Source organism: Eumetopias jubatus, unplaced genomic scaffold, assembly GCF_037043125.1.
Source record: "Eumetopias jubatus isolate StellerSeaLion01/CBP00866 unplaced genomic scaffold, mEumJub1_p1.0 scaffold_16, whole genome shotgun sequence".
Taxonomy (NCBI): Eukaryota; Metazoa; Chordata; class Mammalia; order Carnivora; family Otariidae; genus Eumetopias; species Eumetopias jubatus.
In genome coordinates this window covers 74,474,951-74,494,902 of record NW_028274822.1, presented here as the reverse complement: position 1 = coordinate 74,494,902, position 19,952 = coordinate 74,474,951, and the positions used below count along the sequence as shown (strand labels likewise).

At 46.9% G+C, this 19,952-nt stretch overlaps 1 protein-coding gene across 1 annotated transcript in view; it reads left to right on the top strand.

Annotated features, from left to right (window-relative positions):
* The window catches only part of MYO18B (myosin XVIIIB), a 241,243-nt gene that overhangs the window by 92,957 nt on the left and 128,334 nt on the right, over positions 1 to 19,952 (top strand). Inside the window, exons 23-26 of the mRNA XM_028124695.2 lie at positions 1,268 to 1,411; positions 2,403 to 2,492; positions 15,995 to 16,114; positions 16,437 to 16,545. Of these exons, the coding sequence (XP_027980496.1) occupies positions 1,268 to 1,411; positions 2,403 to 2,492; positions 15,995 to 16,114; positions 16,437 to 16,545 (463 nt within the window). The remainder of the gene's footprint in view (positions 1 to 1,267; positions 1,412 to 2,402; positions 2,493 to 15,994; positions 16,115 to 16,436; positions 16,546 to 19,952) is intronic.

Sequence of the window (19,952 nt, the reverse complement as noted above, 5' to 3'; positions counted from 1 at the left end):
GCTTGGTAGTCAGCATGGTTCCTGCCTGAGACCATGTGTGGCTGGTGGTCCTCCAGGCTGGTGGTTCCCCAGACCAACAAGCATCCACATCAACGGGGCATCTGTCAGCCATGCAAATTCTTGGGCCCCGCCCTGATTTACCGAATCAAACCCTCTGGGGATGGAGCCCAGCATCTGTGCTTTAACTAGCTCTCCCTGGGCTTGTGATGCACACTCAGATTTGAGAAGCATGGAATTTGTGTTTACATTCACTTAAAGTGATACCTAGCCCCGGGGCGCCTGGGTGGCTCAGTTGGTTAAGCGACTGCCTTCAGCTCAGGTCATGATCTCAGGGTCCTGGGATCGAGCCCCGCATCGGGCTCCCTGCTCGGTGGGAGGCCTTCTTCTCCCTCTGACCCTCCCCCTGCTTGTGTTCCCCCCGCCCGTCAATTAAATAAATAAATAAAATCTTTAAAAAAAAGTGATACCTAGCCCCTAAATATCAACTTGTGACATAATCATGGCCATTGTATCTTAAGGGCAATTTCAGGGATGTTCAAGGATTTGCCTTTCACAGTGGCTTTTGAATCTAAACCCTGCACAAGATGTGACCCTGTTGTATGATATTTTTGACTCCTCTTCCTCTTCTTCTTCTTGGGTCACGCAAGATTGAATTGGAGCATAACGTCTGATGCCCAGAGCCCGACTCGTTGAAAAGAGGCTTTCACAAATTTTTTTTTAATTTAACAACATTTTTTATTTATTTACTTTTTTTTTGAATAGAGTTGATACCCAGTGTTACATTAGTTTCAGGCATACAACATAGTGATTGAAGTCTATATGTTATGCTGAGCTCACGATGCAGTTTACTGCCTGTCACTCTACAGTGCTATTACGAGACCATTGAAAAAAAGTTTAAAAAAAAAGATTATTTATTTATTTTTGTGAGAGAGAGAGAGAGAGAGGGAGGGAGCACGCACATGCACAAGCAGGGGGATGGGCAGAGGGAGGCACATACTGCCCCCCCGCTGAGCAGGGAGCCCAGTGCAGGGCTCCATCCCAGGACCCCAGGGACCACGACCCAAGCGAAAGGCAGACGCCTAACCAACTGAGCCACCCAGGCCCCTGAAAAGAAGCTTTTTTAATTTTTAAGTTAGCCAATCTCTTCCATTAGCTATGAACCTGCTTTTTCAAAACATCCCTTTTGCCGCCACCCCCTTGCTCTCTTTCCTTCACCTTCCCTGGGTTGGGAAGAGCCCCTCGAGTTCCCGGTCTCTTTTCTCTGCAGATTCGCCGCCTGGCCGCACAGTGCATCCAGAAGAACATGGCTGTGTTCCTGGCGGTCAAGGACTGGTCGTGGTGGCAGCTCCTCGGTTCCCTCCGGCCCCTGCTGAGCGCCACCATCGGGGATGAGCAGCTCCGTGCCAAGGAGGTCAGTACCGGTGGCAGGAAGGGTGTGGGGTGGCCGATACCTCTTCACACCCCCATGTTAGGGCTTACATCCAGACTCAGTGCCCCCACCCTGTAGATTCTTGATCTAGAAATGCTCTGCCCAGCCGCCCCCTTCCAGATATCCCTCTGCTCCCGTCAACACAGACACAGACCACCCTCCCTCCTGTGTCCAGCTACACGCTAGGCTTGTGGGTGCTAGGCAGATACCCCATTACTCCCGAGGGGCACACGAACACTTACAGTCCATCCCAGAGAGACTCAAGTGGTGAAATCTTTGAGTCCTTGATCTCTTTGCCTCTCAGAGAACACTCCTTTTGCTTTGCTTCTTCCCTGGTAGCGCCCACCTTCTACAAGTAACCATTTTGATTGGTTTCTGGTTTATCTTTGCTGTTGTTTATTCTTGCAAAATTAGCCAATTGACACATGCACACAGAGTTCCTTTCTCTCCCACACCAAAGGTAGCATACTGTTTATATTCCTCTGACACTGGTATTTTGCACTTAGAAATGTATTTTGAGAGTCACACCGTGTCCAGTTTCACAGAAGTCTTCCCGGTTCTCTCTCCACAACAGCCCAGTGCTCCTTTCTGTGTGCATTCCGTCCATTCCATCCCAGAGTCTGCTGTGGGTGGGCATTTGGGCTCCTCCTCATGGTGGTACTATAAGCATAATGCTGAGCCATGGGCAGGATAGTGACCTTGGGGAGGATGAAGGGCCAAGCACACCCATCTCGCTCAGGCATCTCCAGTCAAGCAATGGACTCATTCTGAGGATTTGCATTCGGCCCCTAGACTGGGATGTTGATATTTAGAAATGGGGAAAGAAAAAAAAAAAACCCTTGTAGGAATTTAGCATCTGAGCGTCATTACAGTTGGGTTGGCAGAATCACTCACTCTATACCCCAGACACTCTTTCCCCACGTGGAACCTCTGCCTCTGGGCTAGGCTTCTGTTAAGGTGTTTGCTTTTGTAGGAGGAGCTTACAATGCTGAGACAGAAGCTAGAAAAATCGGAGAAGTCACGGAATGAACTCCGGCAGAATGCAGACCTGCTAGAGAGCAAGGTAACCTATTCCTCCTGTGTGGGGTCCCTGTGGGGGGTGAGACCTACTGATGGGGGAAGTGATGATGTGCCTGACACTGTGCTAAGTGCTTTACAAGCCTCCTCAAAATAACCCTGTGGGGGCATGCTGTCCTTGTCCCCATTTTGCAGAGGAGGAGCCTGCGGCTCTGAGATATTAGGTCTCTTCCCAAGGTCACACAACTAGCATGTGTAGCACTGAGATTCAAACCCATATCATTCAACTCCGAAGGGAAGAATTTCTAACAGAAGTCACAAAAGTACAAATCACGAGGAAAAAATTGACAAATTTGACTATATTAAAGTAATCAGCTTCTGTTTATCAAAGCATAAAATGAAGAGACACCACATACTGGGCCATGAAATTTGCAACACATATAACGGGCAAAGAGTATTTGAACATGTAAAGAAAAACCCTTCAGTAGGAAAAAAAAAAATGGGCAAAAAGAGGAATTGGCAAGTCCCAAGAGGGGAACTCTTGTTTCAAGAGTTCCAATGTCCAGGAATTCAAATGGCCGGGAGACTCATGAAGATGCTCAAATTAACTAGCAATCAGTAAATGCAAATTAACACCACGATAGGTACCGTTTCGCACCTCGAATTGGCAAGATCCAATTCTGAGGTAGCCATATGTTGGCAAGGATGTATAGCAGCGGGAATTCACATGCTGTTGTGGGGATGTAAATTGATCTCTTCACTCTTGAGCAACTTAACCGTGTCTCTGAAAGTTGATCCTATCTGTACGCTGTGCTCCAGCAATTCCATTTTGGGTAAATATGCTAGAGAATCTGTCTTACTTACATACAAAAAGATGAGAAGAAGTATAGAGGAGTGGCCTTGTCATGTTGAAAAAAATGTAAATACTCACATGGGAGTCTATCAATAAGAGAATGGATAAACACATTTTGTTAGATTAAAAATCGAGTTGCCAAAAGTAAAAATGAATACAGAGGCAGTAAAACTATGGCCCACAGGCTGAACCCCATTGCCCACCTGTTTTGTTTTTTTGTAAATAAAGTTTTATTGGCACACAGCCATGCCCATTTATTCATGTGTAGTCCCTGGTGGGTTTCATGCTACCCTGGCAGAGCTGAGTAGTTGTCACAGAGACTCTATGATCTACAAAGACTAAAAATATTTACTGTCTGGCTCTTTATAGAAAACATGTCCTGGCTCTTTAACTAAAGTTACATGAATCTACATGGATTGCCCTCGAAAACATAACACTGGAGAAAAATGATTTAAGTTATGAAAGAATCCTTAAAATATGATATCGGATATATTACCTTTTAAGTATGCAGGATAATACTGTCTATGGAGTGGGGCATCTGCCATGTGGTTATGGTGTGAAAATATTTCATGGGAATCATAACACCAAATTCAGGGTGGTGGTCCCCTCTGGCAGGTGGAAAGGACACGTGATTGGAGATTACATCGGGGGGTGAGAGCATGACCACTTTGCTCGTATCTTCTGTCCTTAGTTGGGTGTTGAGTTCACAAGCTGGGGATGAGGATGGAAGCCAGATGGTCCCTGCCCCCAAGGGAACTACTGCAAATTCCAGATTCCTAAACAAATTCATAGAGTGTACCGTGGTCAGGGAGCTGTGGGTAGATCAAGGAAGAGCTGTTCACAGAAATTTGCTGTTCCCCCTAGTTTTTCAGGGCTGGAACTCTAGTAAGTCACTCACGTAGGACATGAAATTTAAAGGGGTGCCAAAAACTCAGCAAGATAAATCAGATTTCATTGCAGGATCTTTTAAAATGTAAATTGATGCAAAAAAAAAATCCACGATGAGCCAAATATCAAAATTTCAAAAAAAACGCAGGACTGGTGGGCCAGGATTAAGGTGAGGCAAGTAAGGCAGTTGGCACAGTGGGATCTTGTCTTCATTTAAATTTTTGATGTTTTATTCATCATGGATTTTTGGCATTAATTTTGACTTTCTTAAATATTTCATTAGAATGTTATTTATCTTGGTTTCTGAGTTTCTTGGCATTCCCTGAAATTTTGCGCCCAGGGTGAGTGCTGTGCCCATCTCCTCCTTGGTCCCAGCTGTCGTTCAGAGCCCTGGGTAGCTCACAGCGTCCTGCTGAAGCTCAAAGGAAGCCCAGTTATTCACCCAGTCAACAAATACAGATGAGCACCTCCCATGTACCAGGCATTCAGCTGGCCACCTCAGATCCAGCTAGGGAGAAGGCAAAATCCCTGTCCTCACAAGGTCCCCAGGCCAATCAAGGGAGACAGACCACAAGTAAATAAACAAGCAAACTACTTTTGGATGGTCAAGTGCCGTAGATATTAAGCAGAGGGAGGTGACAGTCGGGGGCAGGGGGCCATTTTTTGCCTAAGTGGTCCAGGAAGGCTTCCATGAATTAAGATGTTTGTCTAGTGGTGAATCATTTGGTGTCGCCATCTATGTGCAGATCTGGGGAAAAAGAGTAGAAGTGGCAAGTGCAAAGGTCCTGAGGCAACTTGGGATAATATTTGTCAGTTTAGAGCAAAACTGGAGCTTTCCACACCTGTGAGCCCATGGTGCTATTATTACCAGTAATATTGCTTGGTTTTATATGAGGATAGTGGTGGCTATAATTGAGTTCATGATCAAGCCAACAGAACAAATTCTCCTTCCTCTGTTGACAGCCCAGGCTGAGCCTGGTTGGCTCATGTGGGGACATGGAATGAAGTTTGGGGTGGGCGCGATCTCTTTTCCACCCCTTCTCATTCCCTTTATAGTTGTGTCCACTCTCCCCACCAGAGGTTCTCTGTCCAACTCCCATGGACAAGGAAGAGGCAGTGACTCCTGGAAGGGACAGTCACAGCACCCAGAGTTAGGTGAGGCTGGGCAGAAAGGCTTCCCCATGGGTCTATGCCCTCTTGGGGAAAATACTGTAAGGAGGAGAGGAAATAACACTCAAGTACCCCCTCCATCCCCCAGTCTCATTCAAGTCTCTAGAGAGCATGCAGCCTGACCTCTCTTGCAGGACGCTTCGGTGGTAGAGCAACAGAAGCGAGAAATCAGAGAGCTCTGCGTGGGTTGGGCATATTGGTGACTTCGCTGTAGAAACTCCTTCCCACTGAGCTGACATTTGATACAGTAATTCATCACAAACTGTCAAGTCAGACTTGGGGGCTTGGGGTGCCTCAGATGCCAGGGGAGACTGGAGAGAGTAATGAGGTGAACATCATTAGCATCTAGCCCTACAGCTTACCCAGCGCTGGGAGAAGGAAGGGAGGGGGCCAGGCTTCTGAGACCTGAACCACGCATTCAAAGTGTCAGCACCCGCAGAATATTCTACTCAGGTTCTTTGTGTCTCCGTATTGTACATGGTTATGAAAAGATGTATGGGGTCCGGTAAAAATAAGATAAAATTTAAAAAGTTAAGAAAGTCAGAGCAATGGGAAATAAGAGTTGAAGAGCATATCAGACCAGAGGAAGACTTAGGAAATAGAAATTTACCGCGAACCTTAGACTCACTCTCACTTCACAGACTTTGCTTGGGCTGTGCCCGCCACTGTTCTCACCTGGTTAATGCCTGGTCATCCCTTTTCACCCAGTTTAGGTGGTACTTCTTCCAAGAAGCCTCTGTTAACACTTTGTAACCCTTAACTTTGTTAAGAATGGGTCGGGTCCATTCTTGTGCTTCCTGTCACTGGGCCTTGTGCTTCCTTGTGCTTCCTGTCACTGCACTGATAGGGGTGTCCTAACCCCTCCCTGGTGTACCTGTGTCCCAGCTAGAGGGCAAGGCCCTAAGGGCAGGGGTGTGTCTTTGCTCATCACAGTGGCCCAGCCCCTGGCACAGAAAAGACGTCGGATGGGTGAATGGAGCCATGAGAAGTAAACTGAAATGTTGACACTGAGCTTCCTAGCAACCAGAGCAAAGAGAGAAGCAAGATATTCCAAAGACATTTGTCCCCAGGTTAAACACACTCATGCATGCACATGCGCGCGCGTGCACACACACACACACACACACACACACACACACCTGTTGCTTGAGATAATACTAATTTTCCCTGGTATTGAGATATTAGAGAAGTTTCTTCTAGGAGTCCACATGAAATGGGGCACTAAGTAACCTGGCAAAGTACAACCTCAGTAACGTGCATATAGTAAATAGAAGAGGGGATCTGTAGGAGTGCTTTTGCGGACATTGTCTTGAACTGCAAGGCAAGGGCATGACATCAATTCCCTAAAAAATTCAACTAGTAGGCAAAGCAGAGCTTTTTTCAGGAATCACATTTAGGTGGACTGAGTGTTATGGTTTCTTCTACCTGGGTTCTCTCCCCACCCCCTCTTCTTCCCTCTTTTTAAAATTTATTTTAGGGTCCAACATACAAAAAAGTGCACACCTCGTAAGTATACAGCTCAATGAATTTTCACAAATTGAACACACCAAAGCAATCAACACCCATATGGAGACACAGAACAGTCCCAGCTCCTTCCAAAGCACCCCCCCCATGGCCCTTTCAGCCACTACCCTCCAAGGATAACCACTAAACAGACTTCTAGCAATATAGATTAGGTATTTTTTTTCCTATTTTTGAATTTTTCCTAGATGCAATCAAATGTGTGTACCTATTTGCGTGGTTTCTTTCATGTGACATTGTTTGTGACAATCATCCATGATGTGGGTGGTTGTGGCTTGTTCATTGTCACTGCTGTATAGTATGCCATCATGAATATAGAGCACTATTGATCCATTCTACTCTAAATGAGCATTTGGTTGTTTCTAGCTTTGAACTGTCATGAATAAGCCTGCTGTGAACATCCCTCCACACGTGTTTTGGTGCACATACCATACACTTTCTGTTAGGAATGCACTCAGGGTGGCTGGGTGATGGACACTGGGGAGGGTATGTGCTATGGTGAGTCCTGTGAATTGTGTAAGACTGATGAATCACAGACCTATACCCCTGAAACAAATAATACATTATATGTTAATTAAAAAAAAAAAAGGAATGTACTTGGAATGGAATGGCTAGGTTTTAAGTTCTTTCTATATTGGGTTTTAATTAATACAGTCAAACACTTCACTCAACTTTATGTATCAGTTGACCCTCCCACGGCAGTGGGTGAGCATTCCAGTTGCTCCACACCCTTACCAGCACGTGGTATTGTCCTTTTCATTTAACGATTTTGTTGGGCATGCAGTAATCCCACATGGTGATTTTAATTTGTGCCTTTTCACATGTGTTTGGCTATTTGTTATCCTCTTTGGTCAAAGAGGTCTTTCAAGCCTTTTGGCCATTTTCTACTGCTTTTCTTATTGATCTGTAACAACTCTTTATATACTGTGGATATAAGTTCAGTTGTTGGATATATGTGGCACAGATCTCTTCCTCTGCTCTGTGGCTTGCCCTTTTGGATGCAGTAATTAGAAGATTTATTTTCTGAAGTCCCGAGTCTCTTCAGACCTGCCAGAGCACTAAGAAGAGGTCAAAGGACTCCAGAACTCCCAAACCTATATCAATGGCAATAGATAGTCTTCTCTGGTTTCATTCTGTATTTTACTGATTCCCAGATGCACACTATTTCCCACCTTTCTGCATCTCTGTAATTGTGATGCATCTTGACAATCACTGGCATCTTACACTAAAAATTAGCAGCACTTTCTTATGTTCCATAATGGTTCATCTTATCATCAGAGGCTGCTGAGATTTGGTGAAATGTAGCAACCTGGGGCCCAAGTAAGATTTTATTTGAAGAAAGGTCTTTAATTCTTTCCCCTCCACCAAAAAAGCTACTTTGATTTTTCATTTTTTTTACCGGTTGCTTTTATATGTTACAGAGCATTCGAATCACCTGGAGGGAGCTGTATACCATGTAGCTTCCCCATCGCATCTCCTGAGGATTTGACCCAGGAGGGAATCTTGGGGGAGGGGCAACCTTCACTGCTTCTTTTTAACGAGCCCAGAGGTGAACCCGATGCAGAGTCATGCCACGTAAGAGCAGTGGTTCTCATACTCGAAAGTGTGTCGTAATCCCCTGGAGGATGTGTTAGAATAGAGTGTGCTGCTCCCCAGCCCTAGAGATTCTTGAGTCAGTAGGTGTGGGGAGGCCCTGGAGATTCAGAATTTCTCCTGCACTGTCAGGTGATGGGGAACCTGCTGGTCTGGGAAGCACATGTTAAGGAACAGGTAGAAGGTATCTCCTTTCATGTGGTTCTACTTTCTTAGAAGAGTTTCTGTTGACAGCTGGGAGGCAGACAGTCCTTCGGGCCATGTATCATGAAGACACCCCTGGCCCCTTTCACAGCCTCTGCACCCCACCCGCTTTTCTCTATAGGAGGGGGGGAAACAATTGATAGAAATGTTGCTAAAACATGTTGTGCCTCATCAGTGGAAACTCCATTTGACTAGGCTTATTAAAAAGACAACATTATTGCAAAATGATTTAAGTGCTTCATTTGGGAAGGAGCAGAAGAGGAGATGAGACGCCTCCAGGAAGCTGGCTATAAATATTCTTCAAGCGTGCAAAATCTGCCTGGATGCAAAGTGGGGTTTTTTATTTTCACCGGAAAGCAGGTCTCTTTTCGTACAGGGATTTCCTATAAGGCTGTGGGAGCACATGGAGAAAAATGAGAATAGGGTGTTTTCTTCCCTCTCTGGAATATCTTCTGGGTTTTCCCGAAGACTTTATTTATAGCAAAAGATAGTCCCATGCACTCTGGATGTCTGGTCTTGTTAGCTTGAAAAGTTTCATTTTTTGGTAAGGAATGGCTGAGAGAGGATCCGACCCCCCAAAGGAGTGCACAGCTGGAATGTTCTGCATGCCTCAGTTTCTCCATATAAAAGCGGGGCCATCATGTCTTCTCTGCCTATTTTATAACACAGATGAAAAAGCTAGCGGAACTGGACGAGTTAAGGGATGGATATGATGACCTGACCTGGTGTGTCTGGTGCGGGAGCAGAGGGTTGATCAGGGCAGCTGGCTTTGGGCTCTCACTGCCACGGGACCGTGGGCCAGTTCTTCCAGGGTCTGAGCTTCTGTGTCATTAGCAGGGACATGGTGACCGTGATGGTTCCATACTGTTCTCCACAGGATGGTATGAAGGCTGCATATAAAGTCTCATACACAGCATATCTTCACACATCACCACCACCACTGACATATATGTGATTGCATCTTAGCTCTTTCTGTACCCCTCAAAGCTCTCAATGCCAACGGAAGGAATGAATGAAATCATGTCGGATTGAGTAATTAAAGTACTATTTAATGAGCAACGTGTCTGTGCCGGGTGTCGCGACACATCCCCTTTACCTGCTTTGTCTCATTTTACCTTCCCATCAAACTGCCAGGAAGGTATGGTTAGTACCCCTGTGCTCTAGATGGGGACAGTGAGGACCAGAGAGGAGAAGTGATTTGTTCAATATCACACAGCTGGTGAGTAGCAGCGCTGGGCTTTGACCCTGGGTTCGGGCTGACTCCAAACAGACAGTGAGAGATGAACAACAGTTCCTCCCCCTGGGAATCAGGTCAGGGAGTGGCTCATCCTTCGAGCTGAGCCGGAGCCGGCCAGGTGACTTAAGGAGATGTTCCAGGTGGAGGGCATAGCAAGAACAGGGCCAGAGGGCGGGGACCTGGGCCGGCCCCTGCAGTCCTGGTGGTTGGAGGGTCTCATGTGCACAAGGAGGTTATGGAGTGGGGTCAGTCCCTGAAGCTGGCCCAGATTATGGAGTGGGGTCAGTCCCTGAAGCTGGCCCAGATCACAGGAGCTGGGAGAATCTTGGTAGAGGTTTGAATGCTATCCTGAAGCAGGGGGCACGTGGCTGGACCAGAACACATTTTCAAGATGCGTTATGTGGGGGCCAGCATCCAAGGGGTTATTTCCTCTTTAGAGGGGTGCTATGGCACTTTGAAGACCCCTTTCCAGAGCTCATGGAAGCCCCTCTCCCCCCAGGGCCAGTAGGTGAGGTGTCATCCCCATGTGTCCTGCTCTGAGGCATGACATTGCTCCCAGCGTGGCCCCATGGCCCGTTCCCACTGACACGCCAGAGGCTGTCGATTCTCCCTTCCTCCTTGGCTCCCGCATACATTATTATGCATTCTTTGAGCCCCCAAGAGGCATTTTGACTGTCTCTGGAGCCAGGCTGCCTTGGTTCATATCCAGCTCTGCCGCTGGCTGGCTGGGCGTCGGCACCCTGGCGCCTCAGGTCCTCATCTGGAACGTGGAGATGTCAGTACCTACCTCTCCGTGTTTCTCGGAAGGTTCTGTGTGTTACCCTGTGCCAGGCCCATGGTGAGCACTTTCTGAGTAGTGACGATGATTAAGGTAACAATCACCATCACTTAGTAGCAGGTGCTGGGAGAGAAATACACAGGGTGGTGCTTGAACTGGTGCCCAGAGTGAGTCTCTGGGGAACCCTGGAGCCCACCACTAAGCCAGAGAATTGTTCTGAATTTCCCCTAATGACCGAGGCAGCTCTGAGGGCAGATGCTGTGAGACTGAAGCCATGGCTTAATCTCCTTGACAAGCAAACAGCATACCAGCCAACTGGGCTCTGCAGTTGGACAGACCCTTTGCCTATTGATTTATACCCCCCCTTTTCTGATTTTATTTTCCACTTTCTCTCTTAATCACCCAGATTGCAAGGATGGGGCTTCCCTTCCACCAGGGGTCCATAAACCTCCCTTTGGGCATGGCCTCGCAGGTTGTTGTTGATCTTGCCTTTGAGCCCCATGCATCTGGCTGTTTCACTCCCCCTCCCCCACCCATTGCTTCCAGGTCTGCTCCCAAGTGCGCTGCTGACCCCCAGGGGCCTGGGGTGGGGGATGGAGTCAGGTGGTGGGCGTGGGGACAAGACAGCACCGTAATTATGAGTCAGGACCTGGGATTCAGGCTGTCCGAGCCGGACTCCCTGTGGGACTTATCTGCCATGACCTTGAACAAAATCATTTCGTGACTCAATGCCTCAGTTTCCTGTTCTGTCAACAGGGAATGACAAAAATGTCTCTCCCCAGCATTCAGGGAGCCTTTTCTCCTGGAAGGGCTTATAATGAACCCCTTCTTTTCGTTAGATTGAAATGTACTGGGAAGACAGTGAAAGACCACTGTTTGCTCCCTGTAGATAAGATTGTTTGGGGAGTTTTGAGAGCTCTTGAATATAAGAGCCAAAGACAAGGTTGAACTAAGACACATGGGTGCTCTACATGTGGTTTTATCTCCACAGCTCGGCAGGGGGATCCTTGAAGGCAGGGCCTCGCACACAGTTGGTGCTCACGTCATGAATGACAAGTGACAGTGACAGTCCAGAGGGTCCCATGTGTGCTCAGCATTTAATGTCCATCAACATTACTTGTTACCCACTGTTTCTCTCAAACTGCAAATGATGCCAGTGAGCAGGATAGATATTGTTTCTATTTGACTCCATGCAAAATGTACCGCAAATTCATTCATTTCTACCCCCTTCTCTTTGACAGATCTTTAGAGTCATTGTCCCTAAGGAGAAAGAGAATTTCTGATGATTTGGCTTAAGTGGTGGATCCAGGGAGGTTTTTGGAATAATTTCTAGTTAATTGGTCCTTGAGTAATCTGCAAGGATCCTTCTGGGTTTGCCAACCAGGCTCTCCTCTCGTTAAATTGGTTTTTGTTTTATATTCACCTAATAGCTCTGGGCCTGGCGCCCACCCCTCACCTCTATGGATAAAGCCTGTGGGCCCCAAAATGTAGGAAGGGAGAGAGGCTGGTGGGGACAGGGACAGATTGGGGGCTACTTGTCTCTGTGAAAAGCATCTGTCATATCCCTAATTTGAAAGCATTAATTGTCCTTTGGGCTCTGGACTTGGGTTGTGTAGAACTCAAAATTAATGCATTAAATTAATTTTGTGCTCCCTTTGCTCAAGCTGATTAGCACAGATTAAATTTCACACTAATTGGTTAAGGCAGGGAGAACACAATCCTGCTGATCTTGGGGATGGTGAGGCGGGGGGTGAGGGGCGTGATCTGGGGCGTCCCTGGATTGCTCCAGCCGGTGTTCATGCCCACTGCAAATGATCGATCATTCCTCCAGAGCCAGTGTTGCTCTGTGCCTGTAAGTAAGCCAGTCTAACCCATCTCAAGCCAAGCGGGAAAGATTAGGAAGAGATTCTGGCAATTTCTAGGGCAGTAATTCTTAAACTTGGTTGCGCTTAAGAATAACCGTGGAGTGTGTTGAAATTCAGATCCCTGGGTCCCACCGAAGATTACGGTGGTGTGGGCATTCTGGGAATCCTGGGCTCCACATTTTAACGACCATCCCAGGGGACTGCAAAAGTTTCCCCAGAGCATATTAAAGGTACCAGCATAAGGAACAGCAACAGGAAGCCCCACCCCAGAGACAGCCAGGACCGCCCTGGGAGGGAGAGCCCCTGGTTTGTGAAGTGGCGACCGTTACCTGGACAGGAGGCATCTGGGTTCAAGTCCCAGTTCTGTCACTCACTTGCTATGTGACTTTGGAATGCTCCCCCCAAACCTCCTGTTTTCCCCTGTTTCAATTGAAATGTGCATTTCAGTCTGAGCCCTCACTGGTGTGGTCACCAAGGTGGGTAGCCAGTGGGCTGGAGGAGGGGCAAAAAAATGTGGGGGGCATAGAATGTTCTAGAGCAGCAACCCTTGTTTTTGTAGCTCAATTTTGGGGGACTGTTTTTTAAAAGATATTTGGTTTTGTGTTTTGCCTGTGACGAAAGTGGTTAAAAGATCAACAGTACAGAAATGCCTCACAAGGAAATTGGAATCCCCTGTGAGCCCACCCTTCTAGGAAAAAAAAAAATCCCTATTAACAGTCTGGGAGTGCCTTTTTCTGTGCAAGTACAAACAAAACAAAAATGGGAACATGCCAGACATTCTATTCTGCAACTTTGCTTTTTTTCCCCTGCCCTGTTGGCAATATATCTTGGGGACTTCTTTTTTTTTCACATCAAAATGTATAGATCTTCATCTTCCTTCTTCGTGGGGCAGAGGAATGATTTTTGAGACCGCCTGTGTCCAGCTCGAGAGGGCAGCTGGATTCCATGCTGGAAGGACCACCTAGCGTCTGTGACAACACCCCCCAGTCGCTTCTCAGTGCCATGCACTGGGTCTGATGGGAAAGGGAAGTGTTTAGGCATCTTCATGCACAACATTTATGGCATGAGATGGGAACGCCAGAAGGACAATAGACCTTCCCCGATGCAGTACATTTTACAGCTCAGGCGACCACAGCCCCAGAGAGGAAGAGATGCGTCCAAGGTCACAGAATATGTTAGTGGTTGTGTTTGGACTTGAACCCTGTACGTTCTTTTTTTTTTTTTCTTTTCTTTCCCTGTATCTTAACCACTGCCCTCCATGGAGGGAGGCTCCATTTCCCTAACGACCCTTCTGTGTCAGGTCATTTCTGAGCCTCTTAGTCATAAACAGTCCACGTATATCTGTTTCTCTCCTCACTTGCTTTGGCATATCCTTGAACCTGGAAGGCTGCACGTTGGAACAATTATAGCCCAGAAGCCTTGACCCATCTGGTATCTGTAGTTGGTTGTTGATGGGAAAGAAAAGAAAAAAAAGTCAGTGCAAGTGGGAATTCATTAAAAGAGAGGCGTTTTTATTTTTTGCCTCGAAACAGGACTGCCTTAACTCACTGTGTTTCTGAAGTAGGACCACAGCCTGTAGAGTGTGAGCACCTGACTCCAGACCCACTTCTTCCTTCCTTAAACCATGCCCCTAATGCACGACTACGTGATTTCCACTTTTGATCTCATTAAAGCAGAACAAATGGCAAAATAGTTTGATTGCAGAAGCCTAATTTTTTATTTTTTTCCCATAGTTTTTGCACCTGCAACTATTTGACAAAGTATATGCATTTGAATTAGAATTTTAAGTTTTTTTTAAAAGATTTTATTTATTTGACGGAGAGAGAGACAGTGAGAGAGGGAACACAAGGGGGGGGAAGGGAGAAGCAGACTCCCCGCTGAGCAAGGAGCCTGATGCAGGGCTCGATCCTGGAACTCCAGGATCATGACCTGAGCTAAAGGCAGATGCTCAACCAACTGAGCCACCCAGGCTCCCCCACAGAGAGGTTTTCCAGCTGAGCGTATTCCTTTTTAAAAATTTTTTATTGTTATGTTAATCACCATACATTACATCATTAGTTTTTGATGTAGTGTTCCATGATTCATTGTTTGTGTATAACAGTGCTCCACGCAGAACGTGCCCTCTTTAATACCCATCACCAGGCTAACCCATCCCCCCACCCCCCTCCCCTCTAGAACCCTCAGTTTGTTTTTCAGAGTCCATCGTCTCTCATGGTTCATCTCCCCGCTCCGACTTACTCCCCTTCATTCTTCCCCTCCTGCTATCGTCTTCTTTTTTCTTTTTTTTCTTTTTAACATATGTTGCATTATTTGTTTCACAAGTACAGATCTGTGATTCAACAGTCTTGCACAATTCACAGTGCTCACCATTAGCTGAGCGTATTCCTATGTGGTGGGCACCTGTGTGTCTTACTGAGGGGAGCCTGTTGGGAGCAAAATGGCTTGCTGAAGGATGGGTAAGGAGAGTTTCTGCTAAAACAACTTTCTAAATTGAGTACTTACTATGTGCCAGCCCTGTGCTAAGCTTTATATGGATGATCTCCTTTAATTCTCAAAACAATTCTTTTTTTTTAAAGATTTATTTATTTATTTTGAGAGAGTGAGAATGAGAGAGAGAGAGAGTACATGAGAGCGGGGAGGGTTAGAGGGAGAAGCAGGCCCCTCGCCGAGCAGGGAGCCCGATGCGGGACTCGATCCCGGGACTCCGGGATCATGACCTGAGCCGAAGGCAGTTGCTTAACCAACTGAGCCACCCAGGCGCCCCCCAAAACAATTCTATGGCTGGGTGATAGACATTGGGGAGGGTATGTGCTATGGTGAGCGCTGTGAATTGTACAAGACTGATGAATCACGGATCTGTACTTCTGAAACAAATAATGCAATATATGTTAAGAAAAAAAAAAGAAGATAGCAGGAGGGGAAGAATGAAAGGGGGTAAATCAGAGGGGAAGATGAACCATGAGAGACGATGGACTCTGAGAAACAAACTGAGGGTTCTAGAGGGGAGGGGGGTGGGGGGATGGGTTAGCCTGGTGATGGGTATTAAAGAGGGCATGTTCTGGTGGAGCACTGGGTGTTATGCACAAATAATGAATCATGGAACGCTACATTAAAAACTAATGATGTATGGTGATTAACATAACAATAAAAAATTATTAAAAAAAACAATTCTATTAAGTTATCCCCTACCCTCTAAAGTTGAGAAAACTAAGAATCAGGTGGGCGTCCTGCCGGGTTCACAGTCACATAGCTGGTGAGTGATGGGCCAAGAATTCTAACACATCAAGACCAGTAAAAATCTGACATCCACGCTCTTAACCACCTCATCACACCAAGAGCTGATGATTTGTCCCCGGTGGTCCTGCGGAGGGGGCTGGGGGGAGAAGGGTTGGCGGCCCCCCACGAGTGACCCTGTTGTAACTCCAGATTGTAATTCCAGATTGCTGAGTTGACCACAGAGCTCGCCGACGAGCACTTCAAAGGGGACGTGGCCTGCCAGGTGCTGGAGAGTGAGCGGGCAGAGCGGCTACGTGCCTTCCGGGAGGTCCAGGAGCTGAAGGTGAGTTGTCCCCAGGGGGTGGCAGGGACGTGTGGCTTTGGCTGAGCAGGGTGGCTGGGAGTGGTTGGGCCTGCCCCCATCGCCATCTGCTCACATGTGGGAGCAGTAAGCCTAAGTAAGATGCGCTGGTTTACAGACTCCCATGTTCAAGGTCCTGGAGGACATTTGGGTCTTCCTAAGACTTGGCCTTGGAGGTGCCCTGAATGAGCACTAGGCAGGGGCTACACAGTCCTTGGCTCTGGGGGCACCACGGGGCGGGGGCGGATGGCGAGGCCCAGGCTCTATCAAGCTCCAGCTTGACACGTCAAGGCCTTTCTTCCAGAGCAAGTATGAGCAAGTCCAGAAGAATTTGGCAGAAGTGCAGAAGCAGTTGGAAGAAGCCCAGCAGAAAATTCAGTTGAGTGACTTGGAAAGGAGCCACACTGGAGGAGGTGAGCAGACTGGGACTCTTGCGGCTAAACGTGGGTGGAAAATGCTTTTTGTTCCATTCATTCATTCATTCATTCATACACACTGAGCACTTACTATGCTCTAGACACTGCTTTAACAGCTGACATTTAGGCAGAGCACACAGGCAGAGCCCTGCCCTCCCAGAGCTTCCGATCTAGTGCAGACATGGAGACATGGAGCAGAGAACCCAACAATAGCCAGAATAGCAAATCATCAACATGACAGGTACACTTTAGTAAGAACGCAAAGAATGATAAAAAAAAAAAAAAATAGGCTCTGGGGCAAGGCACCTTTATAATTATATGAATATTTTTCATATAAATTTTGAGCAAGGCATTTCACTGTTTAAAAGCAGAATGGATGAAATTGCATTACTGGGTTTGAATCTAGACTCCGTCTCTTACCAGGTGGGTGACTTTGCGCCAAGAAATGTGTGCCTCGGTTTGCTCATCTTTGGAATGGATGTTGTCCGAGGTGATTGATGGGAAGTGTTTAGCCATGTTCACGGCAACCTTACTGTTACTCCTAATACTAGTAATAGCGGGGTTGTCATCTGGGTTCGTAAACTCTGGAGCAGAGACTACTACTGTCCCCATTTAAAAGTGGTTTCCGGCACTCAGTAGTTATTGGAGAGAAGGCGAGGCCCCTGAGTCGCTCAGCGATAGGTACGCTCCACAGAGCTGGGGCTTTCCGGTGATGCCCGGCTCACACAGTTGCCTGGAGACCCACATCTCATGGTTCTAGCAGCACGGTGACATCTCTGTCAACTCCTCTTCCCAGCCTAAGTGAGTCAGGTGAGAAGAATGCCCAGCGTGTCTGTCAGCTTTTGTACAACGTTGACATCATTCCTTTGGTGCCCCCAGTGGATTCGTGCCCTAGAAACGTCAGGGACACTCAGAGAAACAGAAGTCAGGAGGCGGTGAAGAGGCACAGTGCATTGACTTTTCGCTCTGCTCTTGCTTCCCCTCATCCTGGCTACCCCCAGGGCGGGCATATACCAGGGGAGCTTGGGATTCTCTGGGACGCAGCACCCAACGAAAGAGGGTAGAGGCAGCAAGGGGGAAATGGATTCACCCAGACCCGGGGGGGTGGGACAGCCCAGCTTCCCCAGGAGACCGTGGGTCCCAGTTCCATCCTGATGTAATTGATGGCCCAGTTTGTTTCTCTCTGGGAAGAGCTGGGAGCTGAAAGGGAGGGGGGAGGTGTGCTTAGCTCATGAGCAGCATTAGTCACAGTGCTATATAGGCTCTCAGCCCTGGATGCTCATTCCAGGAAGCCAAATCCACAAATTTTTGTTTTTCATTATGAAAGCAATACATACTCATTACAGAAAATTTCTAAAATATAGGAAAGTTGAAAGGAGCCATAAAACACTTTAATCACACCACAGCAAGGCCACCACAACCTCCTCAATGGCTCAAGCTGGAGTATCAATTATTAAAAACATGGCTGTTTTTCCACCATGCATGGTTAAGTGTTTGGAGAGGACCTTTTATGGTATGCAGCCAGCACTGGGCAGGCCACCAGGGGGAGGGGGTGACAGAAGAATTTTTGTTGGGCCCTGCATTCCAGAAATTTGCAGTAGATATGGGGAGGTCAGATAAATCCAGGAAAAATGGATAATGAAGGGCTGAATTATATGTACGGATTAAGACTGCCCCCCCCACCCTGGGGAGGGGTGTTGGAGGTGGAAATCAGCCTTGAAGAATGGAGAATGGTTTCCTCCTCTGCTCATGCTAACCACTCCTAGCACTTGCTCGGTGGCACATCATAGTGCAGAGTATGGGTAAGCCTGCACAAATGCTTTCTGCTTTCTCTTTTGTGGATGCTTGCTATTTGAGGGTTTTTTTTTTTTTTTCCTGGCGGGGAGACAGGATCCTTTTTCTGCCACGATAGTATTTACCTTGGTGGAAACTTGAACAAGCTCTAACTCCTTACAATTTTATCATCTTCTTTGGGTTTGTTATGTGGGAATTCCTATTGGGGTCACCTCCTCTAAGACTTCAGTCCTACCATCTATCTAAGCATTCATCCACTTTCCTTCCATCCATCCATGTACCCACCTTTCCATCCATCCATCCATCCAACCATCCATCCATCCATCCAACCATCCATCCATCCATCCATCCATCCATCCATCCATCCATCCATCCTTCCATCCATCCATCCTTCCATCCATCCATCCTTCCTTCCATCCATCCATCCATCCATCCATCCATCCATCCAACCATCCAACCATCCATCCAACCATCCATCATCCATCCATCCAACCATCCATCCATCCATCCATCCATCCATCCATCCATCCATCCTTCCTTCCACCCATCCATCCACCCACCCATCCTTCCATCCATCCATCCATCCACCTATCCAGTGAAAGTTATGAAGGATTTATGATATACCAGGCATTGTAGTAAATCCCTCAGACACAATCATGAACAAAAACGTTCGCTGTTTTTATGAGTTTGGATTCTCTTCTGGATTTCCAGAGCTTCCTTTATGAGAGCTCTGATCATCCTAGGTTGGGGTTGTGTTTTTGTATGTTTGTCTTCCATACTAGATTCTGCTCGAAGAGTGGTCCCTTGTGCCTGGTATGCAGTAGTGCGCTCAGTGGGCATTTCAGTGCATGGGAGATGGAACAATGTATGATGGATGGATGGATGGAGAGACGGAGGGATGTATGGATAGATGGAGGGATATATGGATGAAGAGATGGATGGATGGAGAGGTGGATGGGTAGATGGATAGATAGATGGATGGAGATATGGATGGATGGATGGATGGTTGGATGGAGAGATGAATGAAGTGGATGGTCACTGTCTTCAGTTGTCCACATGTTTCCCGCAGCTCCATTACCTCCCCCTTAAGGGACATTGTAATAGAGTAATCTAAAGATATCATAACCTAGTCTAGCCCATTCTATTCAGTCATATAGTTTTCATCACACCAGCAAGTGATTTTTTTTAAAGATTTTATTTATTTAGTTGACAGAGAGAGACAGTGAGAGCAGGAACACAAGCAGGGGGAGTGGGAGAGGGAGAAGCAGGCTTCCCGCTGAGCAGGGAGCCTGATGTGGGACTCGATCCCAGGACCCTGGGATCATGACTTGAGCCGAAGGCAGACGCTTAACGACTGAGCCACCCAGGCGCCTGCAAGTGATTTTTTTTAGATTTTTACTGAATCAAGGGATTGGTCTTTTATCTCAGAGATATCTTAGGACCAATGTCTCTGTTGCTATGCATTCAGTAGACCCTTTAATTATTGTTCATTGATTTATTTGTTAATTAATTTAACCAGCAGTCACTGCTTATGTACTGTCACCCAATGTGGTTGGCCAGCAAGATGATTCTAGTTGGTGAACTTGTTTCAGCATGTATGGGGGAAACTT